This window comes from Choloepus didactylus, chromosome 27 (assembly GCF_015220235.1).
Source record: "Choloepus didactylus isolate mChoDid1 chromosome 27, mChoDid1.pri, whole genome shotgun sequence".
NCBI lineage: Eukaryota > Metazoa > Chordata > Mammalia > Pilosa > Megalonychidae > Choloepus > Choloepus didactylus.
In genome coordinates, this window is record NC_051333.1 from 9,267,000 (window position 1) to 9,289,980 (window position 22,981).

At 58.5% G+C, this 22,981-nt stretch overlaps 1 protein-coding gene across 1 annotated transcript; it reads left to right on the plus strand.

Moving 5' to 3' along the window:
* Positions 1-22,981, plus strand: NAPA (NSF attachment protein alpha). The gene is made up of 11 exons (XM_037819869.1): positions 1-98; positions 8,790-8,869; positions 12,316-12,432; positions 17,044-17,090; positions 18,356-18,433; positions 18,677-18,732; positions 18,829-18,913; positions 19,734-19,838; positions 20,833-20,901; positions 21,384-21,434; positions 22,212-22,981. The coding sequence occupies exons 1-11, from the start codon at positions 1-3 to the stop codon at positions 22,311-22,313; spliced, it is 888 nt and encodes a 295-aa protein (XP_037675797.1). The 3' UTR covers positions 22,314-22,981.

The window sequence follows — 22,981 nt, forward strand, 5'->3', positions numbered from 1 at the left end:
ATGGACAATTCGGGGAAGGAAGCGGAGGCGGTGGCGCTGCTGGCCGAGGCGGAGCGCAAGGTGAAGAACTCGCAGTCTTTCTTCTCCGGTCTCTTTGGGTAAGAACCGGGCCGAGGGGCCGGCGGGACATCGACCGAGAGGACGGAGTCGAGGCCTGAGGCGGCGGGGGAGGCAGGAAGGTCTCGGGCCGAGGGGACCAGGGGGAGTCGGCAGCAAGAAGGACACAGGCCGGGAGCCTGGAGGCCCGGGCCGTGGCAGCGCGGTTTGAGGAGAGGCAATCTGAGACCGCAGAGGGAACCTGGATCGAGAGGTCGAGGCGACACCATTTCAAGGTGGCGAAGGGGACCCAGGCTGAAGACGGGCGGGAGGAAACCTTGGGCCGAAAGACTCTGCATAGTTTGAGGCCTGGAAAGGGGCTCGGCCTGAAGGAATTGCGGAAGCGGGGCCGGTAGGCAGGTTGAGAAGCCTTTCTCAACGCCAGGAGAACCGACTTGCAGGATCCCAGGCGGGTGTGATGGGGCTTCCGGACAGAGGGCACCTGCCCGAAGGGTTGACCTTCCCCAGGCCTGCAGTGGTGGACTTATGCGGCCCCAGTGATTGGATGAGGGCTGGTGGACTCTGCCACCAATTCAAGGGGGTCAGAGCTAAGGTGATCTGAGAGTGATGAGCCCAAAGACTGAGGTGTGTGTGGATGCCTAGGGTGAATATGAGCCTGGTCAGTCTAAGGGGTGTTACTCTTGAGTGGGGCCTGAATGGAGGAGTCACTGGGGTGATGGAGTTAAGACGGAAGGCAGGGCGAGGAAGTCTGAGCAGAGGAACTGGAGACCTAGAAGTCAAAGAGAGAACTAAGGGGACTGAGAAAACCAAAAGGGGGGCTCAGGGCCTGCTATGTCATCATTGAGTAAAGACTCGGAAGTCCAAGGAGGATAGCACTGGCCTGCTAAGATGTCTTAAGGAGGTTGGCACACATATACTGTGGCAGACATTTCACATAAAATTCATGTTAGGTCATACAAGTAACCCTGAGGATCCTCTTTTGAAGAATCTTAGCGGTTTAGGAACGTCACAAAGTGTGGCTCTGCTGCTTACTTTGTGACCTTGGGTAAGTGTTTAACTTTCCTCTTATGGGGGAATTCCAGGGAAACCTACCTCCGTGATTTCCTAAGAGATTAAATAAAAATGTGTGCAAAGTGCTTAGACTTGAGCCTGGCACATGGTTAAAGTTCCAAAAGCACTACATTTCTGCACTAAGGGGTTTGGAGCCTGGAGAGGATGGAGGTAGGAGCTTGAGGGGAGACTCTGGGAGAGTTGAGGGAGGGGTCAGAGAAGGGAGAAGCCTAAGTGTGATAAGGCAGAGAAAAGAGCTGAAAAGGAGCAGGAAAAGGGCTCTGGTCCAGGGGTACCCAGTAGGGCTGGGGGAAGGGGCTTGAGGCTCTGGGCAGAGGGAGCAGAAAGGAGGGGGAGGGCTGAGGGAGGGACCTGAAAGGGTGAAGGGTAGGCGGCCTGGGAAAGGGACTGTGGGTTTGTAGAGAATTGAGAACCGAAGGAAGGGGGTGGGGGGTGGGGTGCACAGACTCAGGGACCCTGAAAGAGGCATACTGGGGAATGCTGTGGGATGGGAGAATCTTCCAGAAGTCTAGGGAATGGGATTTGAAGGAGGGCCTGGAGATTGGAAGAGACTGTATTAGGAGCCCAGCAGGAGTTGGTAAGAAATGCAGGGGAGAAGGAGTCCCCGGTGTTGTTTGAGGTTGAATTATATTTAGCAAAAAGAACTTGAAGAAAGTGCCTGAGAAATGCCTGGTATAGAGAAACATCCAGGGCTGATATTGCATTGATTGTAGATAAGGAATGTTTGATATTAGAGGTTGAGAGGAGAGAGAGGGTATGTGTGTTTCTTCCTCCCTCCCTTGAAGTTCAAGTGCAGTGTTCTGAAGGTGGGGCCAAGAGCCCAGTCTCAGGAAGTAAGTCGTTTTCCTGCATGACCCTGGGTCCCCTCACATGGGGGTTAGTGTGCTGTTGGGTCGTGCTTGGTGAAGCAGCTCAGTCAGGCTTGTCAGGGCCCTCGAGGCACATGCAGTCTGGTTAGGAAGACAAAGTGAACGCTTGCCAAATTGTCATATGTAATGAAGGGCTAGATTATGTTGTGCAGGTGACGTTCTGGAAGTGGAAGTTCCTGAAGCTGCGTGTCCTGGAGGAAGGTTCTTTGTGAGCAGGGCCCCGAGGAAGCCTAGGATTTGCTTAAGGGAATGGGGGCCTGGGAGGGGGTTGTGGGCAGCTGGAATAGTGTGGGAAAAAGATCCAGTGTGAGGGGAGGTTTTTCCTGGCGTGATGGGAACTGGGGGACCAGTGAAGGCTCCCTGGAGGAGTGGCTGGCCAGGCGCTGACTCAGAGGTGAACAGGGGTTCTGGTGGGGGAACAGCCTGAGCAGTGGCCCAGAGGTGCGAAGGGCAATGTTTGAGGGTTTAACTACAGAAAGTTCCATGTTTCTGGAACATAACGTTGGAAGACGGAGTCCCGGAGCGCCTTGTGAGAAAGGGCCTAGACTTGAGTTGCTGAAGAGCGTTGAGGAGTTTAACAGGAGCAGGGCGGGCTCCGAATTGCCTTTTGGAAAGATGAGTGCCGCAGCTGTGGGGAGGGGGGACATGGGATGGAGGGTGGCGGCAGTAACAAGGGTGGGAGCAGATAAGGTCTACTGTGTGCTCCCTCTGCCTGAGTCCGGACTGGGCCCGGCACTTCACCTGCGTTCTCTCATCAGTGGAGGCTTCCAGAAGTCTGTTTGCCCATCCACGGTCCATAAGTGGGAGAGACGGTGTTTAAACCCAGGTCTATCCAGTTCCAAGCCCTTAACGCCTAGCCCTCGGCTGTACTTTCCGCCATAGTTTCTCTTGGAGGCTTGAGCCCATTTCTGGACCCTAGAATGAAGAAGGATGTTGGCCAACTAAGTGTCTTGGGGACTCCCAGCATCCCCTAAACACCCCCCCACCCCGACCCACAACAGGGCAGTTTCCCCCTGTTTGAAAGAAGGAGCAGAGGGCACGGGGACCTGTCTGGGAGCCACGCAGGGGGTAACCTTGTGGGCAGGAGTCACTCAAGGCACCGAATATTTCATACCCACCTTTCCTCGGCCCTCAGTGTTATCCTGGGACTGGAGAGGGGCGTGTGGGGCTTAGCTTGTCCCCGAGGCTGCTTCCTCCCCTGTCAGGAAGGTGCAGCGGTGGCACCATCCCCTGTTGGGAGGGTTCTGTCCATGTCAAAAGGGCCGGGAAGGACAGCGCTCACCCAGGCTCTGGGGCGGGTAAAAGTCCGCCTGCCTGGGTGCTTGGGTGCCTTCTCCCCTCTTCATTATTTCTGGGTGGCCAGTTGCTGGGGCTTTGGAGCACCAGCAGCCATTGAGAAGATGAGCCCTCCTCATCTCCCCAGCTGGTGCAGCACCACAGGGGCTGGAGGGGATGGGGAGGGGAATAGGGGAGCAGCCCAGACCTCCACTCTGGAAGCTGAAAGAGGGAGAGAAAGGAGAGGGGAGGGGAGAGGGGACACTGTCTGTGTCCTTCCTGCCCTGTGTCTCCCGGGGGCATCCTGAGACCCTGCTGGCCGTGCCCTTTGGGGTTGTACAGATCCTGAACAGAAGCTGGGGCTCTTCCTTGACCCCCGCATTCCTCCTTGCCCCCCCCCCAGTCCAGATAAAAACTTCTTTCCATTTGGATACCAATGTGTATAGGAAGTTTCTTCATCTGTGAAATGAAAATCATAAAAAAAATACCTGCTTTGTAGGTCTTTTGAAGGAGTGGATGAGATTGGGCGTATAAGGGGGTGAGCACACGTGCCTGACCCCGATCCGTGCACGCTGGGCAGTTGCAACTGTGCTGTTAGGTATTGTTATCGCAGGTCGAGACAGAGGTGATAGAGAAATAGAAGCGACAGGGTGTTCTGTACCCTGACAGCACGTTCTTCAGGTCAAATAACGTCAAATCAGTTCCTATTTGCGATGCCACCAGCACTAGCACCCCAGGCTCTGGGGGGGCCTGTTTGGTGAAGGAAGGGTTGCTCCAAGGCCAGGGAGGGTTTCTGAGATCTGGTGTGCCTGGGTTTTTGGCTCCTGTGGGGTGAGGAGCTCCCTGCTTTGCTTCCAGCCTTCCTTCAACCCGCAGAGCACATGGAAATCCCCGTTTCCTTCGCAGTGCCCTGCCGCCTGCCAGGAGCCAACGAAAACAGCCTCTCCTGCCCAGAGCAGAGTCTTTCCTGGGGTGATGCAAGGTTTCTGGGGGACTTGGGCAGTCATTTCGCTACAGCCCAGGGGTCTTGTCTCTTACGGGGATGGGGCTTGGCTGTTGGGGCACACCGAGGTTTTGGTGCACCGCCTCTTCAGGATGTGGCAACTGAGAGGCAAGGGTCTTTCAAGAAATCTCTTAAGGAAACACGTTCAATTCTCCAGCTGCGATTATTGCAATCCTTTTGGGATGCAGAAGGCCGTCAGCATAGGAAATCAGGAGCACCTGCTGGGAGTCTCTGCCAGGCAGTGTGGCAGGTGCAGCGCCTGCTTTGAAGCTTCTGGAAAGGAGATGGGCCGGCTGCTATGTGTATCAGCCTAGGGTGGGGAGTGGGAGGCCTGGAGCTCTGTGGGAACCAAACAGGGGGCGACAGACACTCAACTGATCTTGGGGTGGAGAAGGTCGATCCCCCGGTGAGATTTTGGAGTAAGTGAGCATTTCTAGAATCTGCTCTCTGCAGGGCTCTGATTGACTAAGCACCTGATCCGCGGCAGGGACCTAGCTGGCTGCCGCCAGCAGGTGCTCCCAGCAGCCTGGAGAGGTGCAGAGTGTTGTCCTCGGGTACAGACCCGCCACTGAGGCTGGGGGGCGCAGAGTAGGCATTTGATCCCCTCACTGCCTCCGTGTCTCGAGGAGTCCCATCCCTTTCAGTGCGTTTCTCCTCCGTCACAGAACAGCCACGCCTCAGCTCCTGCTCCACGCTGGGCTCTCAGCCAGGTAGCAAGGCTGCCTTACCTCTGTCGCAGGAACTCCTCCGGGTGGGTTTTATTGTCTCCATCTTGCACTACCAAAGCTGAGGTCCAAGGGTTTCTAGCCTCAGGTTACGCAGTTAGCAAGTGCCTGAGACTGACTTGAGTCCCTTCTGCTCCTCTTCTGTAGACCTGCCACGGGAGTGTCCTGTGGTGTCTCAGAGCCATCACTGTCACTGTGCCCTGTGCAGGCACTGTGGGGAGAGGGGAGGAGCAGAGCAGCCCCCAGGCCCTCTGAGGGGGCTCATGACTAACCCTTTAGGCGTCGGGCCCCCGGAGCCTGGGAAGCAGTGAACCAGTTAGCTCTTGCAGGTGATGGGGGGGGCGCGCTGTAGGGACCCCATCCTGGTTCCCACCGCTCAGGTACCATCCGGTGGAGTAGGGAGGTTGGTGACTGCCCTCTCCCCTGGCTGGGCTGGAGCTGACAGCCGGAACCTGCGTTTTCCCCCATGGTCCCTCTGCCTGCGGCACTGTAAGGGGCTGGCTGATTCATCCCAGCCCTTTCCAAAGAGGAAACACAGCGCCCTCCAGCAGAGAGCAGAGTCTTCTTACTTGTCAAATGAAGGAAACCTGAGAAGCATTGACTTGTTTGATCTAGAGGAGAGGCTAGAGCAGACAGGGACCGTGTCCACCCTCCTCAACTTCCAGAAGACTCTTAGACACGGGGCAGGGGCAGCCTCCCAGACCACAGAGTGAGTCAGAGGCGAGGGCAAGACTGGATTTCCAGGGTCCGGAGTCGCATTTCCTGGGCCTGCTGCTGCCCCAGGGTATCAGTGTGGGCAAGTCCCTTCACCCCTGTGCCCAGCTCCCTCCTCTGTGAAGCGGAGGTCATGCTGGCCTCCCAGGGTCGTCATAGGGAGCCGTGGGCTCCTGGCTGCTTTGGGTGGAGCACTGGAGGCAGTGCCCGTGCACGGTGGCCACGTCGGTGACTGCTAGAAGAGGCAGTCGCCCACTGAGGGCAGATGCTGTGTGGAGAGCCAGGGTCATCATCCTCAGCTTGGAAAGAGGATGAGGGGCTCAGCTGGGGCTCTGCAGAGGGGTGGGAGGGATGGGCCCTGCCTTTTGAGGTCCGTCAGGGAACTGCAGGCGACAGGGAAGGCCCGTTTTAGGAGCCAGGAAGTGCCCTGGCTTCAACCGCAGGGAAGGAGGGAGGCTGCGACTGTCCCGCAGACCCCCTGGCCCCGTCCTGCGGGGCCATCTGTGCATGCTGGCAGCACTCACTGCTCCAGATGGCAGTCGCTGAAGGTTGGTGGCTGCTGGCGCCTGGGAGCCCTGAGCCTGCTTCCTCCGCCCGGAGAGGGGAAAGGCAGAGCCCAGCGGGTGTTGCAGGCAGCCCTGCGCCTGGCAGGCCCTGGCCTCCCCTCCCCTCCTGCCTCCCAGGAGGTGAGAGTGAAGCAGAGGCGGCCTTGGGGAGAGGCCATGGGGAAGGGACAGGCAGCCGTCACACTGCCTCTGGGCCCTTCAGAAGAGGTGGCACCAGCACAGAGCAGGTGGCAGCGGAGAAGGCCTACTCTTCCCGTCGGGGGTTGGCGCTTTTGGATGGAGCGGCTGCCTGTAGATGAGGGAGATGAGCGAGCCGACCAGTAGGAAACCTGCGTGCTTGCCCTGTGGAGCCGCTCGGCAGAGCTGGGCACCTGCTATCGGTCCCTCTTCGCCCTTTTTGAAGCCTCCAGTCGTGTTAGAATAGGGCCTGAGCCCTGTCCTGGCCCTCCGGCATGGGGCGCCCGTGCCACCTCTCCAGCCGCGTTTCCCACCCCTCCCTGCCCTGGGATCAGAACGGCCCCCTTCTCTCCCTTCACCTGCCTGCCGCGTTTGTTCCTCAGGCCCTCTGCCTGGGATGTTCTTCCGTCATTTCATGGCGGCTCCTTAGTCATGGAATCTTTCCCTGACTGAGATGCCCCTCTTCCCCACCCCCCGCCGCTCCTGCTGTTTGTCACCAGCTTCTCCCAGTTCTGCCACCCAGTCCTCCTCTGTTTGCTGCTGCCATCTCCAGTGCCTTGTTGGTGATAAATGCTGCCATGTCCCTACCAGGGATGAATACGTGGCCTTGTGACTGCTTCTCCAGAATCTGCCAGTGACCCAAAGCAAGTCACTTTCCATCTTTTGGGGCTTCACTCTCATCTCTAAGAGAGGAGGGTGGGACTCCATCTCTGAAGTGCCTTTTCACTCCAGGGATCTGCCTGCCATCCCTGGCCGGGGAAAGGCAGGGACCAGAGTATTCTGGGAGGCAGGAGGCAGGCTGGAGGCTTGCGCAGACATTAATCCCTCCAGCTTCTCCACCCCACAGTTAGCCTGTGGCTGGCTTAGCCCCGGATCTGCAGTGGACAGGCCTGTTCAGTGCCTGGTCTGTCCCCGTGAGCCAGAACCAGCTGGGGCTGACTGGTCACTGTTGAGCCACGTGGCTTTGGGCCTCTCTGTGGGTTGTGCCATTTCTGCTCGTCCAGGAGCCTGAGCTTTTTCAGAGAATGCCCAGAGGTGGGAAGGGTGAGCGGGGGCCCACGCTGGGTGTGATTTGGCTTCAGGAGGCCAGGACCCCAGTCCAGGCAGCCCGCCAGCCTTGAGGGTGTTTGCTTGACCTGGGCCAGCCTCTCCCTTCACTGGGGGCCGCTTCCAGCCCCCACCCCACCCTCAGCCTGCTTGCTCATCTGAGTGACCTGGGACCACTGTCAAAAATCCCCATCCCTGGGCCCCACCCCACCTCCTGAACCAGCCCTGTGGGGCGTGTGGCCGTAGGACTCCGGTGTGATTACCCTGAGGAGCACCTCGGGCTGCGAAGGAGTGGGCAGGCTGGCAGGAGGTGGGGGGGGGGGTGCCCAGGGATGGGGATTTTTGGCAGTGGTCCCAGGTCACTGGGATTAGTTTATTAGGATAAATTGCTAGAAACATTGTTTATTGCTGGGGTATAGGGCCAAAAAGAAATCGTAATACTTAAAATTATATGTTTTATTGAATAGATAAAATATGCAGGTGGTAAAAATAAATTCAGACAGCACAAAGGGTTTGCCGTGACCAAGTCTGCCTCCCACACCCGGCTTGGGCTCTGCAGACCCCACGTAGGGAAAAGGTTGCTATAGTCTTATGTGTTATTTTTCAAGAAATTTCTGTGTTTATATAAACATATATGTTTATCTTCTCCCCACCCCCATTTTTTAAAAACACACAAATGGGAACATTTTATATACGTAGTTTGAAAGTAGTATTTCTCTGTATGGTTGTATTATAAGTGCCTGGTCCAGAATTGGTAATGACTCACTTTCAAGGGTTGAGAAGTCCACTGAATAACTGCAGTGTGCAAGGCACAGGAACGAGGCACCGAGGAAGTCTGAAGTGGGGCTGGTCGCCCCAGCATGCCCACAGTCTCCTGGGGAAAAGGGGTTTGCAGAGTGCCAGGGAGCGAGTGCTCCCCCACCACAGCCACCCGGCAGCCTGGCAGGAGGCGGAGAGGCTGGCAGAGGCCGGCAAGGGGAGGTGGGCAGGAAGTGCCCCTACCCACCCTGTCCTCCCCACTGGGGGATCCCAGAAGCCAGCCCACCAGAGTGTGCCTTCGTACGAGGGGGTGGGAGGCTCAGACGTGTTCTTTTCTGAACCCGGAGCAGAGGCCTTGGCTGCCGCTGGGTTCCCGAGGAAACTGGCTTCACCAGGGAGTTTGGGGGCTGGAGGTGGGGTGGGGCGGGGTGGGGGCACAGCTCTGCTGTCTTTGGAGCAGAATGTCTCTTTTCTCTGATGCCAGACTAGATTGTCTTACCCTTTTTTTCTTTCTTTTTTGCTGTAGAGGCTCATCCAAAATAGAGGAGGCATGCGAAATCTACGCCAGGGCAGCCAACATGTTCAAAATGGCCAAAAACTGGAGCGGTATGTGATGGGCCCCTTCTGTCTCTGCTAGAACTCCTCCTTGATTCTTTCTCCTCTTTCCCTTCGGCTCCTGTCACAAAGGCTGGAGGGCCGGCCTTACAGTCCCCTCTCTTGTTGTGCCACCTCCGGCATCAGAAACCCTCTGGCCTGCTGTTGGATCATTTTGTGCCCACTGGGTTATTTTACAACTTGGATTCTAGGGGCTTGGAGACAGGATGGAAGGATAGGGATAAATAGATTATTGGTTCTAGATAGACCCACATGGATTGATAAGCAAGTTTGTGCTCTTTGAGGGATTTGTCCCTAAATTCAGAGTTTAAGGTTTCCCTAAGACTGCTCCCAGGTGCTCCCATCAGAGACCAAATTCTACGCTGGGAGGATGTTGGAAGTGCTTCCAAGTGGGAATATGCTTGGTTTCTACTCGAGGAGCCCAGCCGAGAAGTGCTGGGGCTGAAGCTTGTCTGGCAGTGCTGCCTTTCGCCTGCAGTTCCGGGGGCTCTCCCCACTCGGGGCTCTCTGGAGGAGAGGTTAGGATCAAAGCACAGTGTGAATTGCAGCTGCCATTTTCTGAGTGCTCTGCTAAGCTCCTAGGATGTGTGATTTACTTGGATAATCACAGCCACCCTCCGAGGGTTGGTGCTGTCACAGTCATCATTTTATAGGTTCAGAGGCTGAGGCTCGGTTCAGCCCTTATCCAAGGTGTCACAACTAGTAAGTCACAGAACCAGGATTCAGAAACCAGGCTCTGACCTGCCCTGCTTACTTGGGCTTTAAAGCCAGAGCGACTTGGGTTTGCATCCCAGCTCAGACTAGCTGTGTGACCTTGGTGGAGTCAGCTGACCTCTCCTAATCTGTTTCCTCCCTGGTATAGTCCAGACCCCATGGGCCCACAGTGTGCAGTCATGGAGCTCAAGGTCCCAGAGCGGTCAGCACTCAACACATGCAGTAGCCGAGAGTCCTCATCCCTGTTAGTGGCTCGTCTCCCACCTAGGAGTGGGGAGGAAGAGCTCTCAGAGGACGTTAGGAGCTCCTCCAGGATGCCCAAGCCCTGCCTTCTCGGTGCTCTCACTCAGTCACGCATGTTGGCAGCCTCAGCATGTTGCTGGTCGCACCGTGCTTGGGCACCTGTTGCTCCCTAGACTTGGAAGAGGGCACCCCAGTGATGGGGCTGCCGAGACACTCACCCCTCACGTTGATGGGTAGGGTGCTAGTTGGAGCCGTGGCTCTTTTGACGTGGCTTTGAGGTTTGTGGTTAGACTGTAGTCAGTCTGGAGCTTGGTGGAGATCCACAAGCCAAGGTGGAGTCACAGAGTTGGAGGATATGTCTGGGGAGCTGGGAGCTGTCTGACAGCCTGGGGAGAGGCTGGGAAAACCAGTGGGCGAAGTCCGGTTCAGGCTGATTTCATAACATGGCTTCAAATGTGGGCAAGATTTGGTCAAAGAAATAAAACAAAAGACCCAATGTTGGGAACCAAGGAGGACCTTTGGCTAACTACAAGGATGGACATGGGGTGGGCCCATGGAGGCAGGGTGGGAGGTCTCAGGGTGACATCAGTTATCCTTTCCTAGGAATGTTTTTGGTTTCCTAAAAATTAACAGAGCTTTTCCTGAGCTTTCACAAAGTACATAAAGCCCAATGTTATGTGTATTGTTATATTTCCAAATAAAAAAGTATCTTTAGAGAAAGAATATCTTTCAGTCATGGAGATGTTTCCCCCTCAAATTTATTACCCGCCCCACCCCCCACCATGCAAGCAAAGTCCAAGGCTGTTTGACCCTCTGATAGCCCCTTTTCTGGAAATTTTACACTCAAGTTGGAGCTCTTAAAAATAACCAAGAAATCCTATGTGGTGAAAATCTGGGCAGCTTTGTCTATTCTGCTGCTCAGAAGTTAGATGGCTGGGAGGGGCGGGGGTACTAGGCCCTCTCGGTTCTCTTCCAGCTCAGGAACTCGGTGATTCCGCTTCAGCTGGAGGAGAAGGAAGGGAAAGAGTCTCAGAGCTGGGCTGGGTGTGGCTGTCGGAGCTCCCGCTGACCCCAGCCCCCCTGTGAGGCCCAGTGGGTGCCTCCACGGGAGGACGGGACAGCCTGTGTCCTCCCTCAGGCCAGTTGAGCCGGGAACAGAATGGCTTGAACCCATGGAAGGTGACCACATGCAGGTGTCCAAGGCAGCGCCTTGCACCTGGGCCCACAGTGGCTCTACTCGAGGAAACGTGGACAGAGCCAGAGGAATGGGGGGCATTGGACGGGGAGACCCTCTGGGAGCTGTGAGGGGAAGAAATGGACTTGGGAAAGGAGAATAAATGTTTTTTGTTTTGTTTTATTTTGTTTTTGCTTAACAACAGGAATTTATTGTCTCATAGTTTTGAGGCTAGAAGGCTTGCTTCCTTCTGGATTTGGTATCTCCTGGCTTGTCGGCAACGTTTGGGTTCCTTGGCTTTTCCATCACATGGTGATGCACACGGTGCTGTCTTCTTTCTCCTCTGGCTTCCATTGGCTTTCAGGTGCTTGCTTCTCCCTTGGGTTCTGTTTTGTCTTGAGACTCAGGTTTAAGGATATTTTTTAGCATCCATCACCCTGATCCTGATTTGCCAGTTTTTCAAGTCCTAAAAGCATTCTTTCAAGTTAGCCTCTTGTCAGATTGAGTCATTTGAATTCTTAACTCTTTTTCCATGGTGGTTAGTTACAGATACCAGTCAGATATCTAGACTTGGAACTGGAAGCTGTTTGTCTCAGAAGATTTTTAGGGTGCAGAGGGTCTGTTTACCTATCCTGCTGGGGCTCCAGAACTTCAGGCAGTGGACTTCTTCTTAGGAATCTTTGTCCTATCTGGGTCACCAAATTGATACCAGACAGAAGTGGTGGTTTCTCTGTCTGATGTGCCTAACAGCCATCCAAGACACCAGGGTTTCAAAGACAGAAAGATTTTACTACTATGTGTGCAGCAGAAAATCAAATGGCCTCTTGACCCCAAAATCTCTCGTTTATTCTTAATATCCCCTTTCTTCCCCAAACCTCAGCACCATGCAGCTTGCCCGTGGCCTCTGGTGAAGGGCTGCCGAGGTCAGGAGGAGGTCGCCTCACGGTTCTGTGTCTTCCGTAGCTCTCGGCTCTGTCTGCCTTCCCCTCGGATCTTTAGAAGTGGTGGCCTGGAGACGCTGGCAAAGGCTGGGGCTAGAGATGTGCTGTTTCAGCCGGGCACACCCTGGCTCTTTCTGTACCCCTGGGGCTCTAGGGCTTTTCTGTAAGACAGCTCCCCCTCCCTTTGACACCACCAGGAGACCCAAGGTCTTGACCTTGACGGGGGCTCCCCCAGGCCTGTGACTTCCTTTCCTGGGGACTCTGTTTCTGCATTCGTGAGCACTCGGCCCACCCCAGGGCAATGTCTGTGTGGCTCTATGAAGCGTGGAGCCCCACTAAGACCACATCACTCTTTTCTGTTTCAGCTGCCGGAAACGCTTTCTGCCAGGCCGCTCAGCTGCACCTGCAGCTCCAGAGCAAGCACGACGCTGCCACCTGCTTTGTGGACGCCGGCAACGCGTTCAAGAAGGCCGACCCCCAAGGTGCGGGGCTCTGCAGGCCTCCCAGGGCCAGCTGCCTGGGGCGCCATCTGGGCACTCTCCAGATAAGGCCTCAGGTTTCTTCGTGGCTCTGTTTTTCTTCAGTGGCCAACATGCAGATAGGGTGGCAGGGAGGCAAACTGAGTGTTAACTTCAAAATTGGCTCTCTTCCGTTTGGCATTCGTATCCGCTCCAAGCCCTCCTTCCCTCCAAATACTTTGTATGTGCAGCTGATCGCTCCCTTCCCTGAGCCTGCCGAACATTTGGGAGTGGGAGTTACTTTTCAGACCCACCGCATGCCAGGGAGAGAGGAAAAATCTGTTCTGTTGTCAGAATTACCAAGCAGAGGAGGAGGGGGGATTTCTAAGACCAGCCAGGTAGGAGGTGTTGCCAAAAAGGGAGCGGAAATTATCCTAACCTGGCTTCTCCACACCCTGGAGGAAAATCAGAGAAACAGCCTGAGATGCAGTTGCCAGAGAACAAGTCACTTAAAATGAGAGTGTGCTGGGGACCAAAGCCCAGTGTGGGGCAGATGCAGAGCGAGAAAACCTTTTACCCCCCTGGGCCCATCCTGATGTAAAAGCTTAGCCATTGGGTTCCCAGCTTCTGAGTTTCATGGGCAGGAATTTAAATTTTTTTTTTTAAATCTTGGTGCCAGATAAAGTCTGCTAACTTTGCATCTTAGCAAGCAGACATTTAAAACAAATGACCATCTACAATCACTGTCCTCTCAGAGGGGAAAATAAATGGGTATTAGCGGGAAACACATAATCTTGGAATGAGAACCTGGGCTGCCCCAGAGAGGACAGTCTGCGACAGTGTGCTGAGGCTTCTCCAAGGATTGCCGCGCGTGGGGCCGCACCCCAGTGTCGGAGATGACAGTGTACGGTTGTCAGGGACGGTCAGTTCCCAGGCGCGTTCCTCCCGCAGGCATCTCACAGGTGTCTGCCTGGTGGGTCAGCTGGTGGGCTCAGGCCTGGGGGCGGCTCGGAGCCAGCTGGACTGTCATCTTGGTGGGCCAGGTCAGCCTTGTGGGTACCCTGATGATGACCCAAGGCAGCCCTGGGGAGCCTCTGCATCCCCCAACCCCTCCCTCTGCCTTCCCCTCTGGTCCCTGGGGAACTGGTTGGCCTGGAGATGCCGCTGGGTTAGCATCTGTGAAGTTCAGCTGCTGCTCTGAAGTGACTGGAAGGGCTCCTTTCTGGGGTGAGAGCCGAGCAGGCCCCAAGCAGTGTGATGTGTGCACAGTGCCATGCGCTCTTTAAACAACCCCAGAGCTTCCTGTGGACAGGCCCTGCTTGGCATTGAAGTGTTGTGTCCTTTTCCAGCTTTCTGCAGGGTGTGTGCCCTGTGCTGAGGCCAGGGGCTGGGGTGGGGTCGATGTCACAGGTGCCCGTCCCTGGCCTTATGAAGCCCTGAAGGGAGGGCCCTGGCTGGTGGGAAAGCAGTACATAGTCAGAGTATACTGGAACTGCCCTGCAGGAACTGCCCTGTGGGAGCGTTGTGAGCACACTGCAGGGCTGGCGCTAGCTGCCCTGGGAGATGGGGTGTTGGGGGTGGGGGGTTGACTGGGGGAGACCTCAGGGAAACCAGCAGAGTGGTTGTACAGAGGAGAGCCTAATTGGGGCAGAGCTGGGGAGCAGAGGCCTTGGCCAGAGCCCTGGGTACTGGTGCTGAGCAGGGAGGGGTGTTGGAGAAGTGCCCCGAGCCCACCAGCCTCAAAAGTACCAACCCCAGCCCCCAGCGCTGATGTCTCCGAGCCAGGGACAGGCCAGCTGGGGATGGGAGGAGATGGCGCGTTGGCAGCATGGGGTGACAACCACCCTGTGACTGAGAGCAGCTGTTCAGTGGCAGCTGTGTGTTGGCGCATCGGGCGGCGCTGTGTGGTTTCGGCCCCTAGCCAGCCGCTGGTCCGGGAGGCCCCGGCTCCCCTTGTGATCTTGGGCACGTGGCGCTTAATCTCACTGAGCCTCCATTTCCTCACCCACTAAAGCAGAGATGAGCGGAGAATGTGCGCAGATCGGCCTGCAGGATACCTGCTGTGGGATGAGTGTTCAGGAGGAGGCGTTTGGGGAGGCAGCTCTTGGCCCCCCTGAGCTGTGTGCCCCTTGCCTGGTGGGGCTCCCCACAGCCACTGCCCCTCAGCCAGGAGCCTTGAGCTGGAGAGGGGCCAGCTTGGAGCCCTGCCCAGTTCCCCGGCACAGGTGGCCTGCTCCCTGGGGTCCTCACCTGCCCCAGCAGCTGGTGCTTCCTGCAGGAGCCCCTGCCCAGCCCTCTGGCCGAGAGCAGGGAGGCCTACCAGGGGTCCCGCCCCCTGTTGTCTCCCCACCCCGAGTGTGGGCTTTGGGGATGGGGACAGCCTGCTGCTCTGGATCACACTGGAGGGCAGAGGATGTTCCAGCTGTCACCGTGACCTCAGAATCCCCCTACCACAGCCCGATGGCTCTGTGCAGACTCAGGACAGGGAAGCGGATTAAATGGGTGGGGGCCCCTCCTGCCCCCAGCTGCCGTTTACTGGCACCTACTGGGTACCCGGCACTTGGCACAATCTTTTAACCCAGTCAGCTTCCTCCCGATATCCTGCAGTTTGCCTTAAACAGAGGAGGAAGCAGCCTGAGGACCGGGGGCTGATGGGGGAGCCTCAGCCAGGGGCAGGAACGGAGCTTGGCATCCTCGGGGACATGACCCTGGTGGGGACAGGCGGCTGGAGCAGGGTAGGTAGAGAGCCCTGCCTTGCTGCTGGAGCCAGTGCCTTCTGGGCTCTGGGCCTCAGTTTCCCCATCCGTAAACTCAAGACCTGGGGCTGGGTAACCCCTGCAGCCGCTCTCCAGCTCCAGCTCTCTGGTTCTGCAGGGTGGATGGCCCAGCGGGGCTGGAGCGCCGCCCCCTGGGCCAGGGCATTTGGGGCTTGTTCTGCCCCTCGGGCGTGCCTGCAGGCCATCCACTGGAGGGCTCTGGGGGCCTGAAGGGGACTGGACCCGGGAATCCGAGTCACTGCCTGGGGATCCGCCTTCTCCCCGCGCCACTCCAGGGTGCCCCTTGCTGGCAGCACGTCACAGCCAGTGCCCGTGCCAGCAGACCCAGGTTGCTGGCCCAGGGTGGCAGCTGCGGGGACCCTGTCCCGCCAGGGGAGCTTCCAGCCTCTCCCCAGCTGTTGCCCTCACCAGGGAGCAGCCTTTGCGCCTCTGCCCGCAGGTGCCCGGGAGGGAGCCGCTGCCCTGCCCGCCCTTCCCCCTGCACCGCAGCCCGGCTGCGCCGTTAACCAGTGCGCGTGCGCATGGGAAAGTAGCACCGCTTAGGGCCTGATTCCTTTGTTGTGTTCACTCCCTTGCCTCCTCTGTCCCTTTTTTCCCTTCCTTTTCTCTTCCCTAGTGCCTGAGCTTCTGACTTTCAGTCTCAGAACTTTGACTGGTATATGTTCTCTAAACTTATTTTGGCTCCCTAGAGGCCTTGAGAATTGGATAAAACTCCCCTTTCCCCAAGATACCCACCTTTTGCACGTAAATTCAGGGAGTTCATGGCTCCCCAGAAGCCCCATCATGGTCTGAGATTCAGAGCCGCCAACCAGATGTCTCCCAGGAAGAAGGTTCTGTGTCCCAGCAAGACTGTCAGCCCCTGGAGGGCAGGCCCAGGCAGTGCGCCTCGGGCATCTCAGCCCGGGAGGGGGCTGCCCCGGACCTTGCGAATGCCCTGGGCTGCGGGGTGGACCCTGAGCCCCTTCTTCCACCTCCCCCTTCCTGCCTCCCCCAGCACCACCCTCTGAGATGCTTTCAAGTGGGGTTTTAAAAAAAATCCACCCTGAGAGCTCATTTCTGTCTGCTAGAAAATGCCTCCCACTCATGCTTTTCTCTCTTCTCCAAATAACTTGTCAAGAAAAAAAAACACCTTTTCCAAATTTGAAATTTTGCAAGAGATAGTACAACAAAGGTAGCCCAGTTCCTCTCCTCAGGTCGTACGGTTGGGTTGGCTTTTGTGGTGAGCCCTGTGGTTTGAGACGGGCCGTGGCTGGCAGTGCCAGTTTAAGAAGCTTCCAGAAGTGCACAGTGGGGGCCGGACATGGAGACGTGGGCAGGGGAAGCTGGTGGAGATGCCAGGCTGGAGGGGCCTCGCGCTTGCCTTGCCCAGCTGCCACCTTCCAGAGGCGAGGCCGGGCTGGGGCAGGGGCAGGGCTTGTTCTGGGCATCTCTCCTTCCCCCAAGACCACCTCGGGTGCCCGGCTGGGCGGCCGCTGTCCGCTCCCCCCCCTGCAGCAGCTCTGGGCTGTGAGAGTGGAGACTTGGCAGTTGTGGCTCCAGAAGCCCTGTGGGAGTCTGGCCATGCCCTGTCCCCAAGGTTGCCAGGAAGGTGGTGGCATTGTGACAGCTCGAGGGAGAAGGCAGCCAGCCCCATTAACAGGGCTCCCTCCCCAACCCAAAAAGCTCCCAGCAAGTCACAGCCTGGCCGAGTTCCTGGGGCACAGGGGTTCCTTCACCTCTCCCAGCCCTGGCAGCCCCCGTGTGCCTGTTGCTTTCTCTGTAGGCAGCTCCCGCCCTTGCATCTTCCTCATCATTCCAGATTCTGCTGCGAGGGCTTCGCTTTCTCACTTCTCCTCCCCACCCCCTTTTCTCTCCTCAGAGGCCATCAACTGTCTGATGAGAGCAATCGAGATCTACACGGACATGGTAAGGGCCACTGCTTACCTCTCCTCCCCGCCAGCCACGCGGGGCCTGGGGGCTGCCAAGGGGACTCCCGTGACCGTGCTGTGGGCCCCACCCAGCCCCCTGTGGGAGCACTGTGGGGAAGGTCTCCCCCAGCTCCCCTGCCAGCCCCGCCCCTGCTGGCTGCTCCCAGCAAGCCCACCCAGGAGCCTGGCGGCCCTTCTTCGTACCACCCTGCCTGCAGCCTCCCCAGAGGCCGTCATTGCTTTCATTTTAAGAGGTTACCTTTGTTGTGTATGGGGGGATGGGGAGGCTTCCAGCACTTTCCCCCTTGACCAAATGTCCCACATGACTAGCTACCCACAAGAGCAGGAGGGTTGGGCTCAGCAGCCTGCCCTGCCCTAGCCAGGGTTTCAGCCCGTCCCCAGGCTCCCCCCACTCCTGGCTGTTCCCCCCTCACTCCACCTCTGTCTCCTGCTGCCCTGGCCAGGTGCCTTCAGGGCCAGCTGGTGAGAGTAATGACAGTGACAATAGCCGGGCCACTTACTGATCTTCCTCTGCAACACCCCCGTGAGATGGACACTGTTGCCTCATTTTCCAGTTGAGGAAAGGGGGGTTGAAGGCACCTGACTTGCCCAGGGACAGAAAGCTACAAGCAGAAGTTGCTGAGACCCAGCCCACCCCCCGCCCTTCACGACTGCCCTCTGCAAGGGGTGGCCCTGGAGGACACTGGTGGAGGCGGGTGGGTGGCGTGTCTTGAGGCTTCCCTGTGGAAAGCACTAGGAGGACCTGGGGCAGGCTGTGGGAGAATCAGGCTGTGGGAGTCCCCGCTGAGTGGTGAGGACTCTCAGGCTGGTTTCTGCGAAGCCTTAGACCAGGTGGCTCTGGACTGGTCCTCGGCCCTCTCTGGAACCATCGTTCCAGTACCCCCTTGACACCACGGCCTGTGCCAAGCACTCACACACGTTTATTCTGGTCTTCTGTACCTTCCACCTGCGCCCTTGTGGACAGGATGGACACCAAGGCCAGAGGTGTAAAGTGACTTGCCCAAGGTTGCTCGGCTAGGGTGCCACTTGCACCCTGCTCTCTGTGACTCCCAAGCCCTCCCTTTTAAACCCTATGCTCTCCTGCCCCTCGTTCCTTCTTCTGCATACTTCACCCTTCAGGTGTGGTGGAGGGGCGAGAATCGCCAGCTTGTTGGGAACTGAAAGGTCCTGGGTGTAGAGGGGTAAAGCGGGGCATGGAGGACATCCCTGGTCACCAGCTGGCCCTTCCCCTGTCCCATCCAGGGCCGATTCACGATTGCAGCCAAGCACCACATCTCCATTGCTGAGATCTATGAGACGGAGCTGGTGGACATCGAGAAGGTTGGTGGGCAGCCTTGGGGGCGGGTGGGTGCTACACGGGCCTCTCTGTCCTCTCCACCCCTTGGATCCCCTGGCAGCTGAGTAGCAAGGCAGGGGCATGGGCACAACTCCACCGAGGCTCGTTTGGCTAATGGGGTCTTGCTGTGCCCCAGGGCCAAGACCTGAGGGCGCCATGGGGCCACAGTAGAGGCCCCCCCACTTCTCCTCCCCTCGAGCCCACAGCCCCCACCAATGTCTCCCCAGGCAATCGCCCATTATGAGCAGTCAGCAGACTACTACAAAAGCGAGGAGTCCAACAGGTAACTCGGGCATCAGGCCCCCTCTTCCTGCCACCCCGTAGCCTCAGCAGATGCAAGACCTGCCCCCACAACTCCTTTCTCTCCCCTGACACACAGCTCAGCCAACAAGTGTCTGCTGAAGGTGGCCGGCTACGCCGCCCAGCTGGAGCAGTATCAGAAGGCCATCGACATCTACGAGCAGGTCAGGTGGCACTCCGGGTCCTTCTCTGCGGAGGGCCGGGCACCTTCCTGGCACCAGGGCCTGTTTACCACCCACCCCCCAGCCTATCCTCACTCTGTCCGCCCCCTCTTCAGCCCTGTCATTTTCCTCACACCTTGTGTTCAGCCCTCTGCCCAGTGAGGTGTCACCGCCCTCTGCCCAGATCACGTCCTTCTCTCATCCTCTCACAAAGTGCTTCCTGGACAGCCCTGAGGGAGGCAGGCTGCTTAGCACCAGAGCTGGGGAGGAAACAGGGAGACTTGCTGAGGCCTGGGGAGCAAAGCCCCTCCTCCGGTGGGAGGGAGGGCTCCCTGGGGGGCCAGGCTCCCCTCTGCTGGGTGCGGAGGGCTGGGCGGGCAGCTGAGCTGTCCTGGTGGGTTCGGCCTGGTGGGGAGAAAGGCAGGCAGGCTGGCCCTGGGGGAGAGGGGGCGGGCGCTGCCTCTCATGTTCCTGCCGTCCGCCACCCCCTGCCCACCAATGTGCCAGCTCCTGTCGGTCCCGACAGCAAGGCCGCCTCCACCCCACCCTTGGGTGCCTCAGGAGCCCACGGCCACCTGGGTGCAGCCCTGGAGCTGCGCCCCCAGCTCCCTCCCCATCATGCTGTGGTCCTCGGTCGCTCGCTCACCACTTGCCAACTTCCCCAGGGCTGGTCCCTGGCCTCCCTGCCCTTGGCATCCCGGGTAACAGGGCCTCGCCCCTGGGCATGGACCCAGCTCCTGGCTGGCCCCAAGTGCCCAGCAGATGACCCTGCCCCCTTAGCTGCCCGACCCTGCACTCACAGCGCCCCTTCACATGGCCGCAGGTGGGGACCACCGCCATGGACAGCCCCCTCCTCAAGTACAGCGCCAAGGACTACTTCTTCAAGGCGGCTCTCTGCCACTTCTGCATCGACATGCTCAATGCCAAGGTGAGCCCCGGCCAGGAGCTCTGCACAGGGTCCCCCTGGTGCCACACGCTCGTGCCTGGCAGCTGCTGGCCTCTGGCAGAAGGCTCTTGTTCTCACGTGGGGCGCTCTGTCTCGGGGCCGCCTGCCTGGCCCCGGGAGCGTTCACGGTTCCTCTCCTGGCCTGCTGTGCCGCGCCGAGTGCCGGCCGCTCTCTTCCTGAAGGGGCTCCTTTTGAATTAGGCGCCAGCGACGCCCTGCTTTGCACTTAAAGGTGCTGAGGCTGAGACGAGTGCCTCGCTGAAGGCCACGTGGGTGACTTGTGAACTCGCCTCAGGACTCCAGATCTTTCTCACTTCCAAGTTCATGATGGCTTCTTGGCAGGGGGAAAGGGGGTTGCTGCTGGGCAGAGGGTAGGGGTTGGCCAATGGGAAGGGGTTGGCGAGTCAGTGTCTGATTTTGATTGGCCCGAGTTCCTGGCAGGGCCCTGTGGAGGAGGTTCCGGGGTTCCCCGGCTGTCTCTAGCTGCCCTACTCCCAGCCTCAGTGCCCCCAAGCTTGAATGGAAACACCCTACTCCCTTTCTGGGTGTCTGGCCAAGCAGTTGAGGGCTCAGGCTCCGGTGTCAGGCTGGGCCACGTTCCCGCCCCACCACTTACCCAAGGTCCTGAGCAGTCCCGGCCCCTCTCTGGGGGTCACCGGCATTTGGCCCTCGCAGGGTGCTCGTGAGGGGTAAAGGCAGTCCCCACGAAGTGCTCAGCACCTGGTCTGCCTGGATGCCCCCGAGCCAGGCTGGGAGAGGGGTCCTGGTGTGGAGGTTGCCCTGGGAACCCCTGCCTGCCCCAGCGGTGTCTCTGCAGCCTGTACCGAGCCAGCACCGTGGGGCAGCTCCAGGCACAGAGTCCGGCGACCACGGAGGCAGGCAGCAGGCACTGAGGAGCCCTGGCTGCCGGCTGATGCTCTGACTGCCCTTCTCTCTGATTACCCTGTTCCTTCCTCCGCTTCTCCCTGCTGCTCAGCTGGCTGTCCAGAAGTATGAGGAGCTGTTCCCTGCTTTCTCCGACTCCCGGGAATGCAAGCTGGTGAAGGTGAGTGGGGCTGGGGCACTCAGCACCCCCTTCCCCTGACCTCTTTCATGCATCTTGCCCTGGACGGGGCAGCCAGGGAGTCAGGGCTGGGGAGTCGGGAGGCTCAGCCTCCAATTGTCAGAATGGCTGAGATTTGCTCAGATTCTCAGAGGTTTCTTTGGTTGGTTTGTCTTCCTTCATGTGCCATTTGGTCTCTGTTTTCTCAATGAGAAAAATGAGGCTCGGGCCATATTGCAGCGAAGGGCAGGACTGGGGGCTGCGTGGCGGCCCCGTCGTGGGCTGTTCTGTGTCGCTGGTGCTGCACCCAGCATGAGCAGTTTCTGGCTGGATGGGGCAGGAGTGGGACACAGCCCCATTCTCCCTCTCCACATGGGGTTCCCCCAGTGCCCACCCACCCAGATAGACACCATGTGCTTGCATCTACTGCAGTCAGGCCTCAGGCCAGCCAGGCTCCCCACCCCCTGTTTGCCATTTTCTTGCAGAAATTGCTAGAAGCCCATGAAGAGCAGAATGTAGACAGCTACACCGAGGCGGTGAGTGCTGCGGGGTGCTGTGTTCCTTGTTATAGATGACACTGACACCGAGAGGTCGGGGCCTCATCCTTGGCCCTGGGTGGCGGAGTCATCCACACCTGCCTGCCCCTGAAGGCTGAGACCTGGGGTCACCCTGAGGCTGTCGCAGGCCCGGCACTTCGGGGGACCCAGGAGAGCAGGTGTGGGGGGCGGGTGAGTTGTATCCTGCCCCCAGTCCCCAAGGTGGGTAGGAGCGGAGAGGTGGAAAGGGGGCGCAGGCCCATCCTGCAGGACCAGCTGCCCTGACCCGGCCGTGTGGGTGTTTCTCCCTCTCCTGACTCTACTCGCTGAGTCTCTGGGACCTGGTTGTGTCCAGCTCAGGTCCTGCTCCTGGACTCTGGTCGGAGTCTGGTGAGCATCTCTCTCCTTGGGTGCCCCCTCAGGAGTTCATTGTAAGCCCTTAAATGAGGACAGACCACACCCTTCTGCTCAATCCAGCCCCCCAGGTCGGACACTGGGGACTCAGCGAAGAAGTACTCGAGGAGAAGGGGGCCGTGGTGGGGCTGGAGGTTCTCTCCGGCCTCCCCCTCCCCGTGCTGCTCTGCACAAGCCCGTGTCACCAGGCCTCCCTCTCCTCACCCTCCACACAAGGGAGCTGGCCTTTTTTTAAAAAGTTGTATTTTTTCCTCCAAAGCCGGTCGTGCATCGGGATAGTACAGACAAGAGGGGGCCGAGAGCGCTGGGTGTGGGGCGGGACAGGGAGCCCGGTGTGGGCCCCTTACGGCGCTGTGCCCCCAGGTGAAGGAGCACGACTCCATCTCGCGGCTGGACCAGTGGCTCACCACCATGCTGCTGCGCATCAAGAAGACCATCCAGGGCGACGAGGAGGACCTGCGCTAGGCCCGCAGCCCTGGCTCCTGTCCCCACTGCTCTCCCTGGGCTCTGGGACTCCCCAGCGAGGGGCGGGGCCTCCCCTCCCCTTCCCACCAGGGCTTCCCGCAGAGCAGAGCGGGCAGGGTGCCGGCTCCACGCAGCTTCCGGGGTGCCAGGGGCCAGGGCTTCCTGGCTAGGAACTCATCCTCTGTTCCTGCTGCGTTCCTCACCCCCTGTCCCTTTATTTAAGCCCCCGATGGTGCCCTTCTGCACCCTCAAACAACCAGCTGTACAGAATCTTTGGGAAAGACCTGTGCTGTGGGTGCTGCTGGGGGTTTGGGTCCCGTGTCAGCCTCTGGTCTCTCATCACCACCAGCCTGGCCTTCCTCGCTGTGTGGAACAGAGCTGGGGGAGGCAGGCACCATGTCTCGGCTGGTTTCTGGCCCCGGGTTTTCCCCCAGCCAACCCTGAGCACATGTAGCCACTGAGATTTGCTGTCACCGCTGGGGCTGGGCCCTTTAGCACAGGGAGCTCCCCAGCCCCCCACAGCCCCAACCTCTCGGGTTAGAGCCCCGGGCCCTGGAGCCGAGAGTTCCCGTGCGTGCCCCGTGTCTGCTCTTTCCCTAATGCTTTGAGGTTCTGTCAGTCGGAAGCTGTAGCTGGCCCAAGAGAGAAAATAAAAAACAACACTTTTG